A 24,988-nucleotide genomic window follows, 5' to 3' on the forward strand; every position below is an offset into this window, starting at 1 on the left:
TGCGGCAGTCCAGCCGCAGAATGTGCAAGTTGAATCGTGCTACAGATCTAGCGAGCAATAGTCTGCTTTGAAGCAGGTGCACCCAACTTGTTGGGCGCATACAGGATGAATAGCGAGTCAGTCTTTCTGACTCCAGCTGTCCTGGAAACATATATTTTCAGGGCCCTTTTTCAGGTTGGTTCACATGAAAAACTGATACCACCTTAGGAAGGAATTGGGAACGAGTCCTCAATTCCGCCTTATCCATATAAAATACAGATAAGGGCTTTTGTATGACAAAGCCGCCAATTCTGATACACGCCTGGCCGACGCCAAGGCCAACAGCATGACCACTTTCCACGTGAGGTATTGTAGCTCCACGGATTTAAGTGGCTCAACCCAATGCGACTTCAGGAAATCCAACACCACGTTGAGATCCCACGGTGCCACTGGAGGCACAAACGGGGGCTGACTATGCAGCACTCCCTTAACAAAAGTCTGAACTTCAGGCAGTGAAGCCAGTTCTATTTTGGAAGAAAATCGATAGAGCCGAAATCTGGACCTTAATGGAACCCAATTTTAGGCCCATAGTCACCTCTGACTGTAGGAAGTGCAGAAATCGACCTAGCTGAAATTCCTCCTTTGGGGCCTTCCTGGCCTCACAGCACGCAACATATTTCCGCCATATGCGGTGATAATGGTTTGCGTTCACTTCTTTACTAGCTTTAAATAGCGTAGGGATAACTTCCTCCGGAATGCCCTTTTCCTTCAGGATCCGGCGTTCAACCGCCATGCCGTCAAATGCAGCCGCGGTACGTCTTGGAACAGACAGGCCCCCTGCTGCAGCAGGTCCTGTCTGAGCGGCAGAGGCCATGGGTCCTCTGAGATCATTTCTTGGAGTTCTGGTTACCAAGCTCTTCTTGGCCAACCCGGAACAATGAGTATAGTTCTTACTCCTCTCCTTCTGATTATTCTCATTACCCTGGGTAAGAGAGGCAGAGAAGGGAACACATACACCGACTGGTACACCCACAGTGTTACCAGAGCGTCCACAGCTATCGCCTGAGGGTCCCTTGACCGGGCGCAATATCTTTGTAGCTTTTTGTTGAGGCGGGACGCCATCATGTCCACCTGTGGCCTTTCCCAACGGTGTACAATCATTTGGAAGACTTCTGGATGAAGTCCCCACTCTCCCGGGTGGAGGTCGTGTCTTCTGAGAAAGTCTGCTTCTCAGTTGTCCACTCCGGGAATGAACACTGCTGACAGTGCTAACACATGATTTTCCGCCCATCGGAGAATCCTTGTGGCTTCTGCCATCGCCATCCTGCTTCTTGTGCCGCCCTGTCGGTTTACACGAGCGACCGCCGTGATGTTGTCTGACTGGATCAGCACCGGCCGGTGTTGAAGCAGGGGTCTAGCCTGACTTAGGGCATTGTAAATGGCCCTCAGTTCCAGAATATTTATGTGTAGGGAAGTCTCCTGACTTTTCCATAGCCTTGGAAGTTTCTTCCCTGTGTGACTGCCCCCCAGCCTCGAAGGCTGGCATCCGTGGTCACCAGGACCCAGTCCTGTATGCCGAATCTGCGGCCCCCTAGAAGATGAGCACTCTGCAGCCACCACAACAGCGACACCCTGTCCCTTGGAGACAGGGTTATCCGCCGATGCATCTGAAGATGCGACCCGGACCACTTGTCCAACAGATCCCACTGAAAGATCCTTGCATGGGACCTGGCGAATGGAATTTCTTCGTAAGAAGCTACCATCTTTCCCAGGGCTCGCGTGCATTGATGCACAGACACCTGTATTTGTATTAGGAGGTCTCTGTCTAGAAACGACAACTCCTAAGACTTCTCCTCCGGGAGAAACCCTTTTTATCCTGTTCTGTGTCCAGAACCATACCCAGGAACAGTAGAAGCGTCGTAGGAACCAGCTGCGACTTTGGAATATTCAGAATCCAGCCGTGCTGTTGTAGCACTTCCCGAGATAGTGCTACTCCGACGAACAACTGCTCCCTGGACCTCGCCTTTATAAGGAGATCGTCCAAGTACGGGATAATTATTTCGGCCATTACCTTGGTAAATACCTCGGTGCCGGGGACAGACCAACGGCAACGTCTGGAATTGGTAATGACAATCCTGTACCACAATTGTGAGGTACTCCTGGTGAAGAGGGTAAATAGGGACATGCAGGTAAGCATCCTTGATGTCCAGTGATACCATGAAATTCTCCAGGCTTGCAATAATCGCCCTGAGCGATTCCATTTTGAACTTGAACCTTCGTATATAAGTGTTCAAGGCTTTCAATTTTAGAATGGGTCTCACCGAACCGTGTGGTTTCGGTACCACAACATTTTGGAATAGTAACCCCGGCCTTGTTGAAGGAGGGGTACCTTGATTTCACCTGCTGGAAGTACAGCTTGTGAATTGCCGCCAGTACTACCTTTCTCCGAGGGCAGCAGGCAAGGCTGATGTGAGGTAACGGCGAGGGGGAGTCGCCTCGAACTCCAGCCTGTATCCCTGTGATACTATTTGCAGAACCTAGGGATCCACCTGTAGGCAAGCCCACTGGTCCCTGAAGTTCCCGAGACGCGCCCCCACCGCACCTGTCTCCACCTGTGGAGCCCCAGCGTCATGCGGTGGACTCAGAGGAAGCGGGGGAAGATTTTTGATCCTGGGAACTGGCTGTCTGGTGCAGCTTTTTCCTTCTTCCCTTGTCTCTGTGCAGAAAGGAAGCGCCTTTGACCCGCTTGCTTTTCTGAAGCCGAAAGGACTGTACCTGAAAATACGGTGCTTTCTTAGGCTGTGAGGAAACCTGAGGTAAAAAAATTTCTTCCCAGCTGTTGCTGTGGATACGAGGTCCCAGAGACCATCCCCAAACAATTCCTCACCCTTATAAGGCAGAATCTCCATGTGCCTTTTAAAGACAGCATCACCTGTCCACTGCCGGGTTTCTAATACCCTCCTGGCAGAATGGACATTGCATTAATTCTGGATGCCAGCCGGCAAATATCCCTCTGTGCATCCTTCATATATAAGACGACGTCTTTAATATGCTCTATGTTAGCAAAATATTATCCCTGTCTAGGGTATTAATATTATCTGACAGGGTATCAGACCACGCTGCAGCAGCACTATTTATGCTGAGGCAATTGCAGGTCTCAGTATAGAACCTTAGTGTGTATATACAGACTTCAGGATAGCCTCCTGCTTTTTATCAGCAGGCTCCTTCAAGGTGGCCGTATCCTAAGACGGCAGTGCCACCTTTTTTGACAAACGTGTGAGCGCCTTATCCACCCTAGGGGATATCTCCCAACGTGACCTATCCTCTGGCGGGAAATGGTACGCCATCAGTAACTTTTTAGAAATTACCAGTTTCTTATCGGGGGAACCCACGCTTCTTTACACACTTCATTCACTCAACTGATGGGGGAACAAAACACTGGCTGCTTTTTCTCCCCAAACATAAAACCCCTTTTAATGTGGTACTTGGGTTCATGTCAGAAATGTGTAACACATTTTTCATTGCCGAGATCATGTAACGGATGTTCCTAGTGGATTGTGTGTATATATCTCAACCTCGTCAACACTGGAGTCAGAATCCGTGTCGACATCTGTGTCTGCCATCTGAGGTAACGGGCGTTTTTTGAGCCCCTGATGGCCTTTGAGACGCCTGGGCAGGCGCGGGCTGAGAAGCCGGCTGTCCCACAGCTGTTACGTCATCCAGCCCTTTATGTAAGGAGTTGACATTGTCGGTTAATACCTTCCACCTATCCATCCACTCTGGTGTCGGCCCCACAGGGGGCGACATCCCATTTATCGGCCTCTGCTCCGCCTCCACGTAACCTTCCTCATCCAACATGTCGACACAGCCGTACCGACACACCGCACACACACAGGGAATGCTCTGACTGAGGACAGGACCCCACAAAGTCCTTTGGGGAGACAGAGAGAGAGAGTATGCCAGCACACACCAGAGCGCTATATAATGCAGGGATTAACACTATAACTGAGTGATTTTTCCCCCAATAGCTGCTTGTATACATATATTGCGCCTAAATTTAGTGCCCCCCCTCTCTTTTTAACCCTTTGAGCCTGAAAACTACAGGGGAGAGCCTGGGGAGCTGTCTTCCAGCTGCACTGTGAAGAAAAAATGGCGCCAGTGTGCTGAGGGAGATAGCCCCGCCCCTTTTTCGGCTGACTTTTCTCCCGCTTTTTTCATGGATTCTGGCAGGGGTAATTTATCACATATATAGCCCTGGGACTATATATTGTGATGATTTGCCAGCCAAGGTGTCTTATATTGCCCTCAGGGCGCCCCCCCCAGCGCCCTGCACCCATCCGTGACCGGAGTGTGAGGTGTGCATGAGGAGCAATGGCGCACAGCTGCAGTGCTGTGCGCTACCTTGTTGAAGACAGAAGTCTTCTGCCGCCGATTTTCCGGAACACTTCTTGCTTCTGGCTCTGTAAGGGGGCCGGCGGCGCGGCTCCGGGAACGAACACCAAGGTCGGGTCCTGCGGTCGATCCCTCTGGAGCTAATGGTGTCCAGTAGCCTAAGAAGCCCAAACTACCACCTGTTAGGTAGGTTCGCTTCTTCTCCCCTTAGTCCCTCGCTGCAGTGAGTCTGTTGCCAGCAGATCTCACTGTAAAATAAAAAACCTAAATATACTTTCTTTCTAGGAGCTCAGGAGAGCCCCTAGTGTGCATCCAGCTAAGCCGGGCACAAGATTCTAACTGAAGTCTGGAGGAGGGTCATAGTGGGAGGAGCCAGTGCACACCAGGTAGTCCTAAAGCTTTCTTTAGTTGTGCCCAGTCTCCTGCGGAGCCGCTATTCCCCATGGTCCTTACGGAGTCCCAGCATCCACTTAGGACGTCAGAGAAAGGTTGAAAATCACTGCCCCAATCAATGGCCCTCATTCCGAGTTCTTTGCTCGCTAGCTACTTTTAGCAGCCGTGCAAACGCATAGTCGCAGCCCACAGGGGGGGGGGGGGGGGGGGGGAGCGGTATATTTTCACTTTGCAAGTGTGCGATCGCATGTGCAGCCAAGCGGTGCAAAAACATTTTGTGCAAAACAAGACCAGCCCTGTAGTTACTTATTCTGTGCGAGTTACTTATTCTGTGCGATGATTCCAGCGACTGAGGTCCCGGAATTGACGTCAGATACCCGCCCTGTAAACGCTTGGACACGCCTGCGTTTTTCCTACCACTCCCAGAAAACGGTCAGTTGACACCCATAAACGCCCTCTTCCTGTCAATCTCCTTGCGGTCGGCTGTGCGAACGGAATCGTCACTAGAAGAAGTGCAAAACAACGATGCTGTTTGTACCCGTACAACGCGCGTGTGCTTTGCGGTGCATGCGCAGTTTTTCCATCTTTTTACCTGATCGCTGCGCTGCGAAAATCGGTAGTGTGCAATCAACTCGGAATGACCCCAATATTGTCACTCACTTTCTCGTAGAAGCTTATTAAGTTTGTTTGGCATGACCTGTTCTTCATAAAACCATGTTGGTGCCTATTAATAACCTTGGAGGTATCTAAGTACTCTAGTATACTATCCCTTAATATTCCTTCCAGTATTTTCCCAACTATTGATGTCAAACTTACCCGTCTATAGTTGCCGGGATGAGTTTTAATTCCCTTTTTAAATATTGGGACTACCTCTGCTGTACGTCAGTCTTTTGGTATAATTCCTGATGTAATTGACTCACTGAAAATCAAATATAGGGGCCTCGCTAGCTCTGAGTTAAGTTCCATAAGAACCCCGGGGTGTAGTCCATCCAGCCCAGGAGATTTATTTATCTTAATTTTACTTAATCTCTCTCGGACCACTTTCTCGTTTAACCAAGTACTTATCAAAGGGTAGCTATTAATGCTTATATTGTGCACTTCTCCCGTTAACTGGTCCACTCTCGTGAATACGGATGAAAATAATTTATTCAATAAATCTGCTTTTTCCCGATCGTCATTAATCAAGACATCTAGCTCGTCCTTTAGTGGTCCAATATTCTCATTTTTTAGCCTTTTACCGTTTATAAACTTAAAATAACTTTTGGGGGTTTGTTTTGTTCTCCTTTGTCATTTGTTTTTCGTTTTCTATTTTGGCTGCTCCGATTTCTTTTTTGCATTGTTTGTTACATTCCCTGTAGAACTGGAAAGATTCCGCCTTCCCGTCAGACTTAAATGCTTTGAAAGCTCTGCTCTTTTTATCCATTTGTTCCTTGACCTTCTTATTAAACCACATTGGCTTGAATTTACTACTCCTGTTTTGGTTAAACTTGGGAATGAACAAATGAATGTACTTATTGAGCTCAGTTGTAAAAACATCCCACATTTCAGCCGTATTCTTACCATGAAACCCAATTTCCCAATTGATGTCCTTTATTGGTTGTTTCAGCAAGTCGAAAATAGGATTTTAATACCTACCGGTAAATCCTTTTCTCTTAGTCCGTAGAGGATGCTGGGGTCACATCAAGAACCATGGGGTATAGACGGGATCCGCAGGAGACATGGGCACTTTAAGACTTTCAAAGGGTGTGAACTGGCTCCTCCCTCTATGCCCATCCTTCATACTCCAGTTATAGGAACTGTGCCCAGGGAAACGGACATTTTGAGGAAAAGGATTTATTGTTAAACTAAGGTGAGATACATACCAGCTCACACCTCAAGCACGACGTACAACATGGCATTCAACATAACGCAAGTCAACGGCATGAACAACGTCAACAACAGGCTGACTAAAAACGTAACACAACATGTGTTAAAAAGATTCAAAAAACTGCAGACACAGTACGCACTGGGACGGGCGCCCAGCATCCTCTACGGACTAAGAGAAAAGGAGTTACCGGTAGGTATTAAAATCCTATTTTCTCATACGTCCTAGAGGATGCTAGGGTCACATCAAGAACCATGGGGTTATACCAAAGCTCTAGAATGGGCGGGAGAGTGCGGATGACTCTGCAGCACCGATTGACCAAACATGAGGTCCTCATCAGCCAGGGTATTAAACTTGTAGAACTTCGCAAAGGTGTTTGAACCCGACCAAGTAGCCGCTCGGCAAAGTTGTAATGCCGAGACCCCCCGGGCAGCCGCCCAGGACGAGCCCACCTTTCTGGTAGAAAGGGTCTTCACAGATTTTGGTAACGGCAATCCAGCCATAGAATGAGCATGCTGAATCGTATGACAGATCCAGTGCGCAATAGTCTGGTTGGAAGCAGGAGCCCCTATCTTGTTGTGAGCATACAGGACAAACAGAGCCTCAGTTTTCCTAAACTGAGCCGTTCTGGCGACATAAATTTTCAAAGCTCTGACTACATCGAGAAACTTCGATTCCAGCAAGGCGTCAGTAGCCACTGGCACCACAATAGGTTGGTTCAAGTGGAACGAAGAAACCACCTTCGGCAGAAATTGCTGACGAGTCCTCAACTCTGCTCTATCTTCATGGAAGATCAAATAGGGACTCTTGTGAGACAAGGCCGCTAATTCAGACACCCACCTTGTGGATGCCAAGGCCAATAGCATGACCACTTTCCAAGTGAGGAATTTCAACTCTACCTTCTGTAAAGGTTCAAACCAATGAGATTGAAGGAATTGCAACACCACATTAAGATCCCACGGTGCCAATGGGGGCACAAAGGGAGGTTGGATGTGCAACACGCCTTTCACAAAAGTCTGAACTTCTGGAAGGGAGGCCAATTGTTTTTGGAAGAAAACCGATAAGGCTGAAATTTGTACTTTAATTGAGCCCAACTTTAGGCCCGCATCCACACCAGCTTTTAGAAAATGGAGAAAACGTCCTAACTGAAATTCTTCCGTAGGAGCCTTCCTGGATTCACACCAAGACACGTATTTTCTCCAAATACGGTGGTAATGTTTAGACATTACTCCTTTCCTGGCCTGAATAAGAGTGGGGATGACTTCCTTGGGAATACCCTTTCGGGCTAGGATCCGGCGTTCAACCGCCAAGCCGTCAAACGAAGTCGCGGTAAGTCTTGGAACACGCACGGCCCCTGCTGTAATAGATCCTCCCTCAGAAGAAGAGGCCAGGGATCTCCTATAAGTAATTCCTAAAGATCTGGATACCAAGCCCTCCTTGGCCAGTCTGGAACAATGAGGATCGCTTGAACCTTTGTTCTTATGATCTTTATTACTTTTGGAACGAGTGAAAGCGGAGGAAACACATACACCGGCTGAATCACCCACGGTGTCACTAGGGTGTCCACTACTATTGCTTGAGGGTCTCTCGACCTGGAACAATATCTCTGAAGTTTCTTATTGAGGCGAGACGCCATCATGTCTATTTGAGGAATTCCCCAAAGACTTGTCACTTCTGCAAAGACCTCTTGATGAAGACCCCAGTCTCCTGGATGGAGATCGTGTCTGCTGAGGAAGTCTGCTTCCCAGTTGTCCACTCCTGGAATGAAGATCGCTGACAGAGCGCTTGTATGCCTTTCCGCCCAGCGGAGAACCTTTGTGGCCTCTGCCATTGCCGCTCTGCTCTTTGTTCCGCCCTGGCGGTTTATGTACGCTACTGCTGTTATGTTGTCCGACTGAATCAAGACGGGCCGAAGAAGATGTTCCGCTTGCAAAAGGCAATTGTAAATGGCCCTTAACTCCAGAACGTTTATGTGTAGACAAATTTCCTGGCTTGACCATCTTCCCTGGAAGCTTTCCCCCTGTGTGACTGCCCCCCAGCCTCGGAGACTCGCATCCGTGGTCACCAAGATCCAGTCCTGGATCCCGAACCTGCGTCCCTCTAGGAGGTGAGAGCTGTGCAGCCACCACAGGAGTGAGATTCTGGTCTTGGAAGACTGGATTATCCTTCGGTGCATGTGTAGATGGGACCCGGACCACTTGTCCAACAGGTCCCACTGAAACACTCTAGCATGGAATCTGCCAAACTAAATGGCCTCGTAGGCCGCCACAATCTTCCCCAGCAACCGAGTGCATTGATGGATCGATACTTTTGCTGGTTTCAGAATTTGTTTGACCAGGTTCTGAATTTCCAGAGCCTTTTCCACTGGAAGAAAAAATAAGATTTTACTCACCGGTAAATCTATTTCTCGTAGTCCGTAGTGGATGCTGGGACTCCGTAAGGACCATGGGGAATAGCGGCTCCGCAGGAGACTGGGCACAACTAAAGAAAGCTTTAGGACTACCTGGTGTGCACTGGCTCCTCCCACTATGACCCTCCTCCAGACCTCAGTTAGGATACTGTGCCCGGAAGCGCTGACACAATAAGGAAGGATTTTGAATCCCGGGTAAGACTCATGCCAGCCACACCAATCACACCGTATAACTCGTGATACTATACCCAGTTAACAGTATGAAATATAACTGAGCCTCTCAACAGATGGCTCAACAATAACCCTTTAGTTAGGCAATAACTATAAACAAGTATTGCAGACAATCCGCACTTGGGATGGGCGCCCAGCATCCACTACGGACTACGAGAAATAGATTTACCGGTGAGTAAAATCTTATTTTCTATGACGTCCTAAGTGGATGCTGGTACTCCGTAAGGACCATGGGGATTATACCAAAGCTCCCAAACGGGCGGGAGAGTGCGGATGACTCTGCAGCACCGAATGGGCAAACTCTAGGTCCTCCTCAGCCAGGGTGTCAAACTTGTAGAATTTAGCAAATGTGTTTGACCCCGACCAAGTAGCTGCTCGGCAAAGTTGTAGAGCCGAGACCCCTCGGGCAGCCGCCCAAGAAGAGCCCACTTTCCTCGTGGAATGGGCTTTCACTGATTTAGGATGCGGCAGTCCAGCCGCAGAATGTGCAAGCTGAATCGTGCTACAGATCCAGCGAGCAATAGTTTGCTTAGAAGCAGGAGCACCCAGCTTGTTGGGTGCATACAGGATAAATAGCGAGTCAGTTTTCCCGACTCCAGCCGTCCTGGAAACATATACTTTTCAGGTCCCTGACTACGTCCAGTAACTTGGAATCCTCCAAGTCCCAAGTAGCCGCAGGCACCACAATAGGTTGGTTCACATGAAAAACTGATACCACCTTAGGAAAGAATTGGGAACGAGTCCTCAATTCCGCCTTATCCATATAAAAAATCAGATAAGGGCTTTTGCATGACAAAGCCGCCAATTCTGATACACGCCTGGCCGACGCCAAGGCCAACAGCATGACCACTTTCCACGTGAGGTATTGTAGCTCCACGGATTTAAGTGGCTCAACCCAATGCGACTTCAGGAAATCCAACACCACGTTGAGATCCCACGGTGCCACTGGAGGCACAAACGGGGGCTGACTATGCAGCACTCCCTTAACAAAAGTCTGAACTTCAGGCAGTGAAGCCAGTTCTATTTTGGAAGAAAATCGATAGAGCCGAAATCTGGACCTTAATGGAACCCAATTTTAGGCCCATAGTCACCTCTGACTGTAGGAAGTGCAGAAATCGACCTAGCTGAAATTCCTCCTTTGGGGCCTTCCTGGCCTCACAGCACGCAACATATTTCCGCCATATGCGGTGATAATGGTTTGCGTTCACTTCTTTCCTAGCTTTAATTAGCGTAGGGATAACTTCCTCCGGAATGCCCTTTTCCTTCAGGATCCTGCGTTCAACCGCCATGCCGTCAAACGCAGCCGCGGTACGTCTTGGAACAGACAGGCCCCCTGCTGCAGCAGGTCCTGTCTGAGCGGCAGAGGCCATGGGTCCTCTGAGATCATTTCTTGGAGTTCTGGGTACCAAGCTCTTCTTGGCCAATCCGGAACAATGAGTATAGTTCTTACTCCTCTCCTTCTTATTATTCTCATTACCCTGGGTAAGAGAGGCAGAGAAGGGAACACATACACCGACTGGTACACCCACGGTGTTACCAGAGCGTCCACAGCTATCGCCTGAGGGTCCCTTGACCTGGCGCAATATCTTTGTAGCTTTTTGTTGAGGCGGGACGCCATCATGTCCACCTGTGGCCTTTCCCAAAAGTGTACAATCATTTGGAAGACTTCTGGATGAAGTCCCCACTCTCCCGGGTGGAGGTCGTGTCTGCTGAGAAAGTCTGCTTCCCAGTTGTCCACTCCGGGAATGAACACTGCTGACAGTGCTAACACATGATTTTCCGCCCATCGGAGAATCCTTGTGGCTTCTGCCATCGCCATCCTGCTTCTTGTGCCGCCCTGTCGGTTTACATGAGCGACCGCCGTGATGTTGTCTGACTAGATCAGCACCGGCCGGTGTTGAAGCAGGGGTCTAGCCTGACTTAGGACATTGTAAATGGCCCTTAGTTCCAGAATATTTATGTGTAGGGAAGTCTCCTGACTTTTCCATAGTCCTTGGAAGTTTCTTCCCTGTGTGACTACCCCCCAGCCTCGAAGGCTGGCATCCGTGGTCACCAGGACCCAGTCCTGTATGCCGAATCTGCGGCCCCCTAGAAGGTGAGCACTCTGCAGCCACCACAACAGCGACACCCTGGCCCTTGGAGACAGGGTTATCCGCCGATGCATTTGAAGATGCTACCCGGACCACTTGTCCAACCGATCCCACTGGAAGATCCTTGCATGGGACCTGGCGAATGGAATTTCTTCGTAAGAAGCTACCATCTTTCCCAGGGCTCGCGTGCATTGATGCACAGACACCTGTATTTGTATTAGGAGGTCTCTGTCTAGAGACGACAACTCCTAGGACTTCTCCTCCGGGAGAAACCCTTTTTATCCTGTTCTGTGTCCAGAACCATACCCAGGAACAGTAGACGCGTCTTAGGAACCAGCTGCGACTTTGGAATATTCAGAATCCAGCCGTGCTGTTGTAGCACTTCCCGAGATAGTGCTACTCCGACGAACAACTGCTCCCTGGACCTTGCCTTTATAAGGAGATCGTCCAAGCACGGGATAATTATTTCGGCCATTACCTTGGTAAATACCCTCAGTGCCGGGGACAGACCAACGGCAACGTCTGGAATTGGTAATGACCAACCTGTACCACAATTTTGAGGTACTCCTGGTGAAGAGGGTAAATAGGGACATGCAGGTAAGCATCCTTGATGTCCAGTGATACCATGAAATTCTCCAGGCTTGCAATAATCGCCCTGAGCGATTCCATTTTGAACTTGAACCTTCGTATATAAGTGTTCAAGGATTTCAATTTTAGAATGGGTCTCACCGAACAGTCTGGTTTCGGTACCACAACATTTTGGAATAGTAACCCCGGCCTTGTTGAAGGAGGGGTACCTTGATTTCACCTGCTGGAAGTACAGCTTGTGAATTGCCGCCAGTACTACCTCCCTTTCTCCGAGGGCAGCAGGCAAGGCTGATGTGAGGTAACGGCGAGGGGGAGTCGCCTCGAACTCCAGCCTGTATCCCTGTGATACTACTTGCAGAACCTAGGGATCCACCTGTGGGCAAGCCCACTGGTCCCTGAAGTTCCCGAGACGCGCCCCCACCGCACCTGTCTCCACCTGTGGAGCCCCAGCGTCATGCGGTGGACTCAGAGGAAGCGGGGGAAGATTTTTAAACCTGGGAACTGGCTGTCTGGTGCAGCTTTTTCCTTCTTCCCTTGTCTCTGTGCAGAAAGAAAGCGCCTTTGACCCGCTTGCTTTTCTGAAGCCGAAAGGACTGTACCTGAATAATACGGTGCTTTCTTAGGCTGTGAGGAAACCTGAGGTAAAAAATTTTCTTCCCAGCTGTTGCTGTGGATACGAGGTCCCAGAGTCCATCCCCAAACAATTCCTCACCCTTATAAGGCAGAATCTCCATGTGCCTTTTAAAGGCAGCATCACCTGTCCACTGCCGGGTCTCTAATACCCTCCTGGCAGAATGGACATTGCATTAATTCTGGATGCCAGCCGGCAAATATCCCTCTGTGCATCCTTCATATATAAGACGACGTCTTTAATATGCTCTATGTTAGCAAAATATTATCCCTGTCTAGGGTATTAATATTATCTGACAGGGTATCAGACCACGCTGCAGCAGCACTATTTATGCTGAGGCAAATGCAGGTCTCAGTATAGTACCTGAGTGTGTATATACAGACTTCAGGATAGTCTCCTGCTTTTTATCAGCAGGCTCCTTCAAAGTGGCCGTATCCCAAGACGGCAGTGCCACCTTTTTTGACAAACGTGTGAGCGCCTTATCCACCCTAGGGGATATCTCCCAACGTGACCTATCCTCTGGCGGGAAAGGGTACGCCAGCAGTAACTTTTTAGAAATTACCATTTTCTTATCGGGGGAACCCACGCTCTTTACACACTTCATTCACTCATCTGATGGGGGAACAAAACACTGGCTGCTTTTTCTCCCCAAACATAAAACCCCTTTTATGTGGTACTTGGGTTCATGTCAGAAATGTGTAACACATTTTTCATTGCCGAGATTATGCAACTGATGTTCCTAGTGGATTGTGTATATGTCTCAACCTCGTCGACACTGGAGTCAGACTCCGTGCCGACATCTGTGTCTGCCATCTGAGGTAACGGGCGTTTTTTGAGCCCCTGATGGCCTTTGAGACGCCTGGGCACGCGCGGGCTGAGAAGCCGGCTGTCCCACAGCGGTTACGTTATCCAGCCTTTTATGTAAGGAGTTGACATTGTCGGTTAAAACCTTCCACCTATCCATCCACTCTGGTGTCGGCCCCACAGGGGGCGACATCCCATTCATCGGCCTCTGCTCCGCCTCCACGTAACCTTCCTCATCCAACATGTCGACACAGCCGTACCGACACACCGCACACACACAGGGAATACTCTGAGGACAGGACCCCACAAAGTCCTTTGGGGAGACAGAGAGAGTATGCCAGCACACACCAGAGCGCTATATAATGCAGGGATTAACACTATAACTGAGTGATTTTTCCCCCAATAGCTGCTTGTATACACATATTGCGCCTAAATTTAGTGCCCCCCCTCTCTTTTTAACCCTTTGAGCCTGAAAACTACAGGGGAGAGCCTGGGGAGCTGTCTTCCAGCTGCACTGTGAAGAAAAAATGGCGCCAGTGTGCTGAGGGAGATAGCCCCGCCCCTTTTTCGGCTGACTTTTCTCCCGCTTTTTTCATGGATTCTGGCAGGGGTAATTTATCACATATATAGCCCTGGGACTATATATTGTGATGATTTGCCAGCCAAGGTGTATTATATTGCCCTCAGGGCGCCCCCCCCCAGCGCCCTGCACTCATCAGTGACCGGAGTGTGAGGTGTGCATGAGTAGCAATGGCGCACAGCTGCAGTGCTGTGCGCTACCTTGTTGAAGACAGAAGTCTTCTGCCGCCGATTTTCCGGAACACTTCTTGCTTCTGGCTCTGTAAGGGGGCCGGCGGCGCGGCTCCGGGACCGAACATAGAGGTCGGGTCCTGTGGTCGATCCCTCTGGAGCTAATGGTGTCCAGTAGCCTAAGAAGCCCAAGCTACCACCAGTTAGGTAGGTTCGCTTCTTCTCCCCTTAGTCCCTCGCTGCAGTGAGTCTGTTGCCAGCAGATCTCACTGTAAAATAAAAAACCTAAAATATACTTTCTTTCTAGGAGCTCAGGAGAGCCCCTAGTGTGCATCCAGCTCAGCCGGGCACAAGATTCTAACTGAGGTCTGGAGGAGGGTCATAGTGGGAGGAGCCAGTGCACACCAGGTAGTCCTAAAGCTTTCTTTAGTTGTGCCCAGTCTCCTGCGGAGCCGCTATTCCCCATGGTCCTTACGGAGTCCCAGCATCCACTTAGGACGTCAGAGAAACTCTCTGTAATTCTGTGTCCAGAATCATTCCCAATAACGACAGCCGTCTCGTCGGAACCAACTGTGATTTTGGCAAGTTTAGGAGCCAACCATGGTGCTGCAGAATTGTCAGGGAGAGCGTAATGTTCTGCAGTAATTGGTCCCTGGATCTCGCCTTTATCAGGAGATCGTCCAAGTACAGGATAATTGTAACTCCTTGCTTGCGCAGGAGAACCATCATTTCGGCCATTACTTTGGTGAAATCCTCGGAGCCGTGGACAGACCAAACGGCAATGTCTGAAATTGGTAATGACAATCCTGAGCTGCAAACCTCAGGTAAGCCAGATGTGGAGGATAAATGGGAACATGTAAGTAGGCATCCTTTATGACTACCGACACCATAAAATCCCCCTCCTCCAGACCGGAGATCACTGCCCGGAGAGATTCCATCTTGAATTTGAATTTTCTTAGGTAGAAATTTAGGGATTTGGGGTTCAGGATTGGTCTGACTGAGCCGTCTGGCTTCGGTACCACGAACAGGCTCGAATAAAAGCCTTCTCCCTGTTGCGACGGGGGAACCCTGACAATGACTTGATTGTGACACAATTTTTGTATTGCGGCGCATACCACCTCCCTGTCCATAAGAGGAGCTGGTAAGGCCGATTTGAAAAATCGGTGAGGAAGAACGTCTTGAAACTCCAGTTTTTACCCCTGGGACACTATTTCTAAAACCCATGGGTCCAGGGCCGAACGAGCCCAGAACTGACTGAAGAGCTTTAGACGTACCCCCACCGGTGCGGACTCCCGCAGAGGAGCCCCAGCGTTATGCGGTGGATTTGGCAGAAGACGGGGAGGACTTCTGCTCCTGGGAACCGGCCATGGCCGGTGATCGTTTACCTTTTCCCTTTCCTCTAGTAGCAAGGAAGGAAGACCCTCTGCCTTTTCTGTATTTATTGGGCCGAAAGGACTGCATCTGATAGTGGTGTGCTTTCTTTTGTGGTGCAGGCACATAAGGTAAAAATTATGACTTACCCGCGGTAGCCGTAGATACCAAATCAGCGAGGCCGTCACCAAACAATACACCACCTTTATACGGTAGAGACTTCATAGCTTTCTTAGAGTCAGCATCAGCATTCCATTGATTAATCCACAATGCTCTCCTAGCTGAGACTGCCATAGCATTGGCCCTTGATCCCAAGAGGCCAATATCCCTCGCAGCTTCCTTTAGGTAGACTGCAGCGTCCCTGATATAACCTAGTGTCAAAAGAATGCTATCCCTATCCAGGTTATCTATTTCAGATGACAAGTTATCTGCCCATTTTTCGATAGCGCTACTCACCCACGCAGATGCAATGGCTGGTCTGAGTAGCGTACCCGTGGTGACATAAATGGATTTCAATGTATTTTCCTGCCTATGATCCGCAGGATCCTTTAGGGCTGCCGTGTCAGGGGACGGAAGAGCCACCTTTTTGGACAGCCGTGATAGAGCTTTGTCCACAATGGGTGGTGACTCCCTTTTTTCCCTATCCCCAGGGGGAAACGGATATGCCACCGGAATCCTTTTGGGAATCTGAAACTTTTTGTCAGGATTTTCCCAAACCTTTTCACAAAGCGTGTTCAGTTCATGAGAGGGAGGAAACGTTACCTCAGGTTTCTTTCCTTTATACATACAGACCCTAGTATCAGGAACAGTAGGGTCCTCAGTGATATGTAATACGTCTTTTATTGCCACAATCATGTACTGAATGCTCTTTGCCAGTTTTGGATCTAATCTGGCATCACTATAGTCGACACTTGAGTCAGTGTCCGTGTCGGTACCCGTGTCTGCTAGCTGGGCAAATGAACGTTTTTGTGACCCGAGGGGGTCTGGACTTGTAACAACACATCCTCTACGGATTTCTTCCATGCCTGGTTCTGAGACTCAGATTTATCCAATCTCTTATTTATCAGAGCCACATTAGCATTCAAAGCCCCCAAAACATTCACCCAATCAGGTGTCGGCGGTTGCCGACAGGGTCACTCCCCCAGCCGTTTGTGTCCCTAACATAGTCTCTTTCTGGGAAGAGCACTCCGCATCAGACATGCCGACACACGTGCACCCAACACACACAGACACACTGGGCCTATAGGGGACAGACCCACAGTAAAGCCTGTCAGAGGGACACAGAGGGAGTTATTGCCAGCTCACACCCCAGCGCTCAATCCCGGTCTGAAACACCACTGAAAATGCCCCAGACCTGCAGCGCTTTTATAATTAACATATAATGCACCAAAATAACTGTGCCCCACCCCGTTTTTCACCCTGATACTTATGCAGCAGTGTGAGGAAGGACCAGCGTCTCTGCAGCCTTGTGTAGAGAAAATGGCGCCGGGCTGTGTGCTGTGAGGGCTAAGCTCCGCCCCCGTAATGGCGCACTTCAGACCCACTCTTTTCAAATACATTTTTATACTGGCGGGGGTCCGGACAGTGCCCTGGCACCATGTCCGCTCTTGCCAGTTACTTATAGAGGTCATATATGCTCCCTTCCCCCCCGCGCCCTGCACCCTGTAGTGCCGCTGTGTGTGGGAGCATGGCGCGCAGCGTGCGAGCGCCTCGGTACCTCAGAAGCCGTCACTGAAGTCTTTTCATCTACTCACCTGTCTTCTGACTTCTGGCTCTGCAAGGGGGGTGACGGCGGTCTCTGGGAACGAGCATGTAGGCGTACCTAGCGATCAGACCCTCAGGAGCTAATGGTGTCCTGTAGCCAAAGAAGCAGAGCCTTTAAACTCACAGATGTAGGTCTGACTTCTCTCCCCTAAGTCCCACGAAGCAGGTAGACTGTTGCCAGCAGTACTCCCTGAAAATAAAAAATCCTAACATAAGTCTTTTTCAGAGAAACTCAGTAGAGCTCCTCAGAGTGCATCCAGTCTCACTGGGCACATATTCTAAACTGGAGTCTGGAGGAGGGGCATGGAGGGAGGAGCCAGTTCACACCCTTTGAAAGTCTTTAAGTGCCCATGTCTCCTGCGGATCCCGTCTATACCCCATGGTTCTTGATGTGACCCCAGCATCCTCTTGGACGTATAAGAAATTAGCTTTTCTAAAGTTTAAAGTCTTAGACCCTGTTGTTTTTGGAAGCGGATAACGAATGTGATCATATTATGATCACTATTTCCCAGGGTCTCCCCTACTTTAGTATTTGATATTATCTCCATATTATTAGTTAGTACTAGGTCCAGTATAGACCTATGTCTAGTTGGTTCCTCAATTACCTGGGACAAGTAATGATCTTTTAGCGTGTTTAAGAACCTGTTTCCCCTAGTTGTATTTGCTGTTTTGGTGTTCCAATTTGTGTCCGGGTAATTAAAGTCCCCAATGATAATGACCTCCCCCATTCCTGCTGCTTTTTTGATTTGCTGCAAGAGTTGTAATTCATCAGGCGGTTTGTAGCATGTCCCAATTAAAACCTTTTTTGTATCTTCACCCCCACTCGAAATCTCAACCCATAATGACTCCACGTTATCTCCAGTACCCTCGTAAATGATCACCTTTACATACGGTTTTAAGAATGGCTTAACACAGTGGATTCCAAACTTTTCTGAATCACGGCGCCCTAGAATATCAGAATTATTTTCACGGCACCCCTAGGCCAAAAATTTCTTATTGAGAAATTTAGAAAGAAATATTACATTAAGTAGATCGCATTTATATGTCATCCTTAGGGTCAGTTGTGTGGTGAGGAACAAGATTTGCTTCTGTTTGGCCACATATTATATGACTGGCAGCCACCAGCACTGGTTTTGCCTATTATATTGACCATGAATAATTTGAATTGGTCCTGGACCACCAACCCAGAGCACCCCTGCAAGTGTCCCGAGGTACCCCAGGGAGCCACGGCACACAATTTGGGAACCTCTGGCTTAACATAAAGGCAAGCGCCCTCACATGTGCGCTCTTCCTACTTTACTCCGTAGTCAGAGAGTGATTCACGCTTAATAAGACAAATGGGGAGAGGACCCCCACTCACTGATACCATATGCAGGTAATGTGCAAACATATGCTAATGGTGCCACCTGGAACTGGATTAGGACGACCCACTGGCGGCCTCACAAATCTTAGCATCTGCGTACACATCCGTAGCATCAGTCGCCGATCCTTCTACAACAGGCTCCCTATGGTCGTGCAGAAAGGCCACGAGAACGGAGACACAGTCACCACGTTTTCTATGTACGAGATCGCAGATGTAGACTGAGACATTCCCTATAAGCAGTCTGCGTTTTTGCTGCCACTTCCCTTTACCTCGCCCAAACGGTCCTCGACTGTCAATCACACTGCAAATAAATCCTCGCTGCGAGTGGTGTCGCTAAGGTACCTTGGTGCGTGTGCAACGCAATTGTGACATACTTGCAGTTTAATTGCTTTACTCTATGAATTTTGCCATAGTGTACAGCTATGAATCAGGCCCAGCGTTTGGGTTTGTCAGCCTAAACCCTCAGGTTGCAGTCTTTATCCTGCTACATTTCCTCAAAGGTAAACTGATCTCCAAATAATTTGTAAAAGAAATAGTTCACACCGTATTCCCCTGCGCTCACAAACAAAAGTAGGATGTTTGTGAGCGCAAGGAAATACAGTGTAAACAATTTCTTGTACTTTGATTGTAAATCACCCAAATATACACATTCACATCGTATCCATCTGCAGCTGGTGTGCACAGGAACACTCTCGTTTGCTGTTGTATTTCAAAATAATTTATATTGGGGTCAGGAAATGAGAAATTACTGTCCGTTTCTGTGTTCCATCTTGGGCCCAGATTTATCAAGCTTTGGAGAGTGATAATTACCACGGTGATAAAGTACCAACCAATCAGCTCCTAACTGTAATTTTTCAGCCTGTACATGGCAGCTAGGAGCTGATTGGCTGGTACTTGATCACTGTGCAATTTACCACTCTCCATGGCTTGATAAATCTGGGCCTTTGTGTTTTACATACAACAAACAGCCATAAGAGGTTACAAGAGATCCCTACTGCTCCCTACCGCCTACCCATCATCCTCCCTTCCAAATAAATGTATGATAAGTAAAGCACGTATACCGGACACCGGGAAGTGTAATGGTGCAGCCAGAGATGAGTGGGCAACAGTTTTTAGAACAGACACAGAAAGTAAGGTCTTATCTCCACAAGGCAAGAGGAACAACTAGGGTTACCACCTCATCACTTTAATTCTGGACACATATTAATTACACTGGTTCTGTGGCTGGCTGACTTCAAGACTCCATTTCACCTGGTTTTAATCAGCCACAGAACCTGTGTAATTAATATGTGTCCAGAATTAAAGGGATAAGGTGGTAACCCTAGGAACAACAGATCTGCTCTAGATTGGCGGTTTAGTTGTCACGTGTAGCAGGAGTCGTCACTGTGCATACAAGTCTTCCTGTACATTTTTACCTCATATGAACTCTATCATAATATCAATATACATTATAAGTCAAATGGGAAAGCTATAAAAACAAAACTCTGAGGATCTGAAGTCAAAAGGGAAAGCGTTTACTACCAGCAGCATAGTGCTTGTGTTACTGCCCCTTTAAGAGGGATGGCTGCGCTGCCAACAGATTTATAATAGATTGTCTCAATGCGGTGAATAAACTGCAAACTGTGCTTCTTAAAACGTTATTACTCTCTGAATAATCAGATGTAGAAGTGCAGGAATAAGAGTGACTGCCAGCAGTTAAGCATCACTCGCCCATCACTGCATGGCCGTTTGTCGATACAGCCAGTCAATAGGCATCTCTGAGATGCAATGAAGTACAGCACAATGGTCAATATCACCAAGACCAATACATTAAGATTCATTAATCTTCTGTGCAACAGTGTATTTCTTTTATTTACATCTACACTATTGGGCAGTGAAATAAGAACCACACAATATCCTTTCTAATGAAGCCGTGCAATACCTCAGCTGCTGGGCCGGTTTCCCTTGCAGGAGGCTCCACTTGGACTTTCCAGGCCTTCTTTTCGCCAGCTGGCTGGGCAGGGGCCGCTACGACCCATTCACCATCGGAATCCTGCAAACAGATGACCAATTACTAAATTTATTTTTATTTATTTATTAAGTTTAAGTTTCTTATATAGCGCAGCATATTCCGTTGCGTTTCACAATTAGAACAGCAGTAGTAGAACAACACTGGGTAAAAACAGACAGAGGTAGGAAGGCCCTGCTCGCAAGCCTACAATCTATAGGGAAATAGGCATTGATACACAAGGATAGATGCTTCCTATTGCATAGTGGTCCACCAGATTGCTGGGTTCTTACTGGGTTGTATGATATGATCACCCAGCAATGTTGGCCAAGGGTCAGGAGGGTGTGAGAGTAAAGAAAGACAAGAAATGTGATGTTATGAATACTGTAGAGAGAGGATGTGATTAGATAGGGAAGCACTGAAGGTTATGTGGGTGGCTCTGAAATTTGATAGGCTTGTCTGAAGAGGTGAGTTTTCAGGGAACGTTTAAGGTTTAAATGACAATAACCGTGTAAAGATGGCAGATAAATGTCCCATAATCCTCTGGGAGTTTATGGACAGAGTTTGGGTTACTTGTGGTCCTGATGACATGTACAATGGATAATGAAAATAAAAATATGGATATAATATGAAAATATGTAGGAATGATGAAAAGCTCTCTGTACACAACACCATAATAAGTCAGACAGACTGCATAAAAAAATAAAAAGAAAGCTGTGTCCGCCATTTATTTTAAGCCAGCAACCGCAAACCATCCGCACATCCACCAGCCCACAGTTACCAAGGCAGCCAGGTTGGCACAGCGGTGGGTGTTGCGGGGGGCGTGGCTAGGCATAGTGGGCAGGCGCGGGGGGGGGGGGGGGGCAAGACGCTGTGAGTGGGGACATGGCTGCATGATTGCATCATCATAGCCACTCCCCCCCACTATACAATACAGAGATTACCATAACTGTACAACAGGGGGATTTGCTACAATGACATGATTCAGCGTGAATCATGTTATCAGTCATCCTTTACGCCCACTTTCCCAGGGAAGCCTCCCGGCTGTCCTGGGGAATAGGCAGGTATGCACCAGCCCCATGTTAGGTGCAAGGTATCCATCAGAAACAGCACCCCACCCCCCCATACACATGACTCTTGAATCGTCAGAGCGTTACATACACACCCACAACGCAGGGCAGTTGTGACTGCGCTCATTTTTTGCACTCATTCCCCCCCCCCCCCCCCCCACCCCCGAAGCATCCATTTTCACAGGAAGACAACTCAGGCCAGTTGCAGCTGCCTCAAGAGAGGGCGGACATACACAAAATGCATACATTTGCACGTTTGCGTGCAACTGCTCGCACTTTGCGCTTATGCTCTAAGATTCAATCTAATCAGACAGTTGCCAATTTGTAGGTTGGAATAATATTCAGGGGACCGGAGTCTGTCAAGTCACTATGGTGTTAGCAGAAGCAGCCATTTTGTGGACTTAACTAATACTGAGGAGACGCTTGAGCACAGATGGCGCAGTCGATTTAATAAGCAATGTAAGATCATGTGCAAATCTGTTTTCTATTTTCAACAGAAAAGTAATATCACAAAACATATTGCACAGATGTGATCAAATATGAAAGAAATAATTTGCATTAAATAGCAGCCTATGTACAGAATTGGATAAATGATTACATCATTAAGCTGCGATAGACAAACTCCAAGGTTAATTGACAGAGAGAAGGTCACCTGGTTGTATTCTTACCGATACACGCCACAACAGTAATCTCCTTAATGGAGGCCTGTGTGCAAAGCATCCTGGGATAGCATCTCTTACTATTTATTTTGGATTTATCTGTCACAGTAGGATTAATGGCACATGAAGGAGAAATTATACCACGATAATGGTGCCCTTCCCTGGCAATAAACATTGCAGCTCAGCAGCATACTTTAATTCTATAGCTTTTAAATTAAATTACAGCATGAAGCCAAACAGGCCGAATAAATACAGCAATCTCCCCATAACATGAGCTTCGTACCGTGGAACAGTCTGAGGTGCCGCTATTCTCAGATTTGATCTTTTTGCTCTTTTTCTTTTTCTCTTTCTTCGATTTTTTGCCTTTTTTCTTCTTTCCAGAATGTTCCTGAAGCAACACAAAGGGGAAGGTGCATGACGGAACAGTAGGTTTCTCTGAAACCAGACATAAAAGTTTTTCATGAACCAATTTTGCTAAATTCTATACCCTTAAAATTTCTGAAGTGACTTTTGTCCAGCACGTTGCAGATACAAATGTGGCATCGACTAGTACAGTATATACAAACAAAATCATGATTGCTAGTCTATAAGGGAACCTATAAGCCGGACCCTATATCAGTGCAGCTAAAGCAGAGGTATACAATCATTTTCCACCTGGTACCACCTAGAAGCCATATGTACCCCAACATTTGCAAAGCAATATATTTGTAATGAAAAAAACGAGATTTATGGTAAGAACTTACCGTTGTTAAATCTTTCTGCGAGGTACACTGGGCTCCACAGGGAATGACATTAGGGAATGACATTGGGGTGTAGAGTAGGATCTTGATCCGAAGCACCAACAGGCTCAAAGCTTTGACTGTTCCCAGAATGCACAGCGCCGCCTCCTATATCACCCTGCCTCCCTGCACAGGAGCTCAGTTTTTGTTAACCAGTCCAATGCAGTAGCAGGTAAAAAAGACGACAATTGTTAGTAGCCACATACACCACATTCTCACGACAGGAGAAAGTGTCAGCGGCTGACGCCATACCAACCCAAAGAAGCTAAGTGCGTCAGGGTGGGCGCCCTGTGGATCCCAGTGTACCTCGCAGAAAGAGATTTAACAGTGGTAAGTTCTTACCATAAATCTCGTTTTCTGCTGCAGGGTACACTGGACTCCACAGGGAATGACTTTGGGGATGTCCTAAAGCAGTTCCTTATGGGAGGGGACACACTGTAGCGGGCACAAGAACCCGGCGTCCAAAGGAAGCATCCTGGGAGGCGGATGTATCGAAGGCATAGAACCTTATGAACGTGTTCACTGAGGACCATGTAGCCGCCTTGCACAATTGTTCAAGGGTCGCACCACGGCGAGCCGCCCAAGAAGGTCCAACAGACCGAGTAGAATGGGCCTTTATAGTAGCTGGAGCTGGACGACCAGCCTGTACATAAGCATGTGCAATCACCATTCTAACCCTTCTGGCCAGGGTCTGCTTGTGAGCAGGTAAGCCACGTTTGTGAAAACCAAACAATACAAAGAGAATCAGATATCCTGATAGGAGCTGTCCTCCTCACATATATACGGAGAGCCCGTACCAAATCCGAAGACCGCTCTTTGGAAGACAAGTCAGGAGAGGCAAAGGCTGGAACCACAATCTCCTGATTAAGGTGGATAGAAGACACCACCTTAGGTAGGTACCGAGGACGTGTTCTAAGAACCACCCGGTCACGGTGAAAAATCAGATATGGGGACTTGCAGGACAAAGCACCCAAATCAGACACCCATCTGGCAGAGGCAATGGCCAGCAGAAACAATACCTTAAGAAAAAGCCACTTAAGGTCTGCCAATTCAAGAGGCTCAAACGGAGACCCTTGCAACGCCTCCAGAACCACCGAAAAGTCCCAAGGAGCCACAGGCGGGACATAAGGAGGTTGAATCCGCAACACACCCTGAGTAAATGTATGAACATCAGGCAAAGTTGCAATTTTTGTATGGAACCAAACCGACAAGGCAGAAATATGAACCTTGATGGAGGCCAGACGAAGGCCCAAATCCAGGCCCTGTTGTAGAAAGGCCAAAAGTTTGGCCGTACTAAACTTGTAAGCGTCATGATTGTTAGATACGCACCAAGCAAACTAAAAATTCCAGACCCTATGATAAATCCGAGCAGAAATCGGTTTCCGGGCCTTCAACATGGTTTGAATGACCGCCTCAGAAAATCCTTTGGCCCTCAAGACGGAAGCTACAAGAGCCACGCCGTCAAACCCAATCGGGCTAAATCCTGATATACACAGGGGCCCTGAACGAGGAGATCTGGGCGCTGTGGAAGCAGAAGGGGACGCTCTATCGAGAGACCCTGAAGGTCTGAGAACCAATGCAGTCTGGGCCACGCTGGAGCGATCAGAAGTAGGATTCCTCCTTCTTGCTTGAACTTCCTTATTACTCTGGGCAGGAGTGACACCGGAGGGAATACGTATGGCAGCCGAAAGTTCCACGGAATTGCCAGTGCGTCCACAAATGCTGCTTGAGGATCCCTCGTCCTTGCTCCGAAGACCGGAACCTTGTGGTTGTGTCGAGATGCCATCAGGTCCACATCTGGAAAGCCCCACGAGAAGTTGAAACATCTGGATGGAGGCTCCATTCTCCGGTGTGTACGTCCTG

General features: G+C 48.2%; 1 protein-coding gene across 2 annotated transcripts in view; it reads right to left on the minus strand.

Annotated features, from left to right (window-relative positions):
- CWF19L2 (CWF19 like cell cycle control factor 2) overlaps positions 1-24,988 on the minus strand; it is a 370,293-nt gene that overhangs the window by 321,797 nt on the left and 23,508 nt on the right. For both annotated transcript variants that reach the window (XM_063951573.1, XM_063951572.1), the window contains exons 3-4: positions 22,630-22,734; positions 20,552-20,662 (exon numbers count right to left, since the gene is read on the minus strand). In XM_063951573.1, coding sequence (XP_063807643.1) covers positions 20,552-20,662; positions 22,630-22,734 — 216 coding nt within the window. The remainder of the gene's footprint in view (positions 1-20,551; positions 20,663-22,629; positions 22,735-24,988) is intronic.

Source organism: Pseudophryne corroboree, chromosome 2, assembly GCF_028390025.1.
Source record: "Pseudophryne corroboree isolate aPseCor3 chromosome 2, aPseCor3.hap2, whole genome shotgun sequence".
NCBI classification, from domain to species: Eukaryota; Metazoa; Chordata; class Amphibia; order Anura; family Myobatrachidae; genus Pseudophryne; species Pseudophryne corroboree.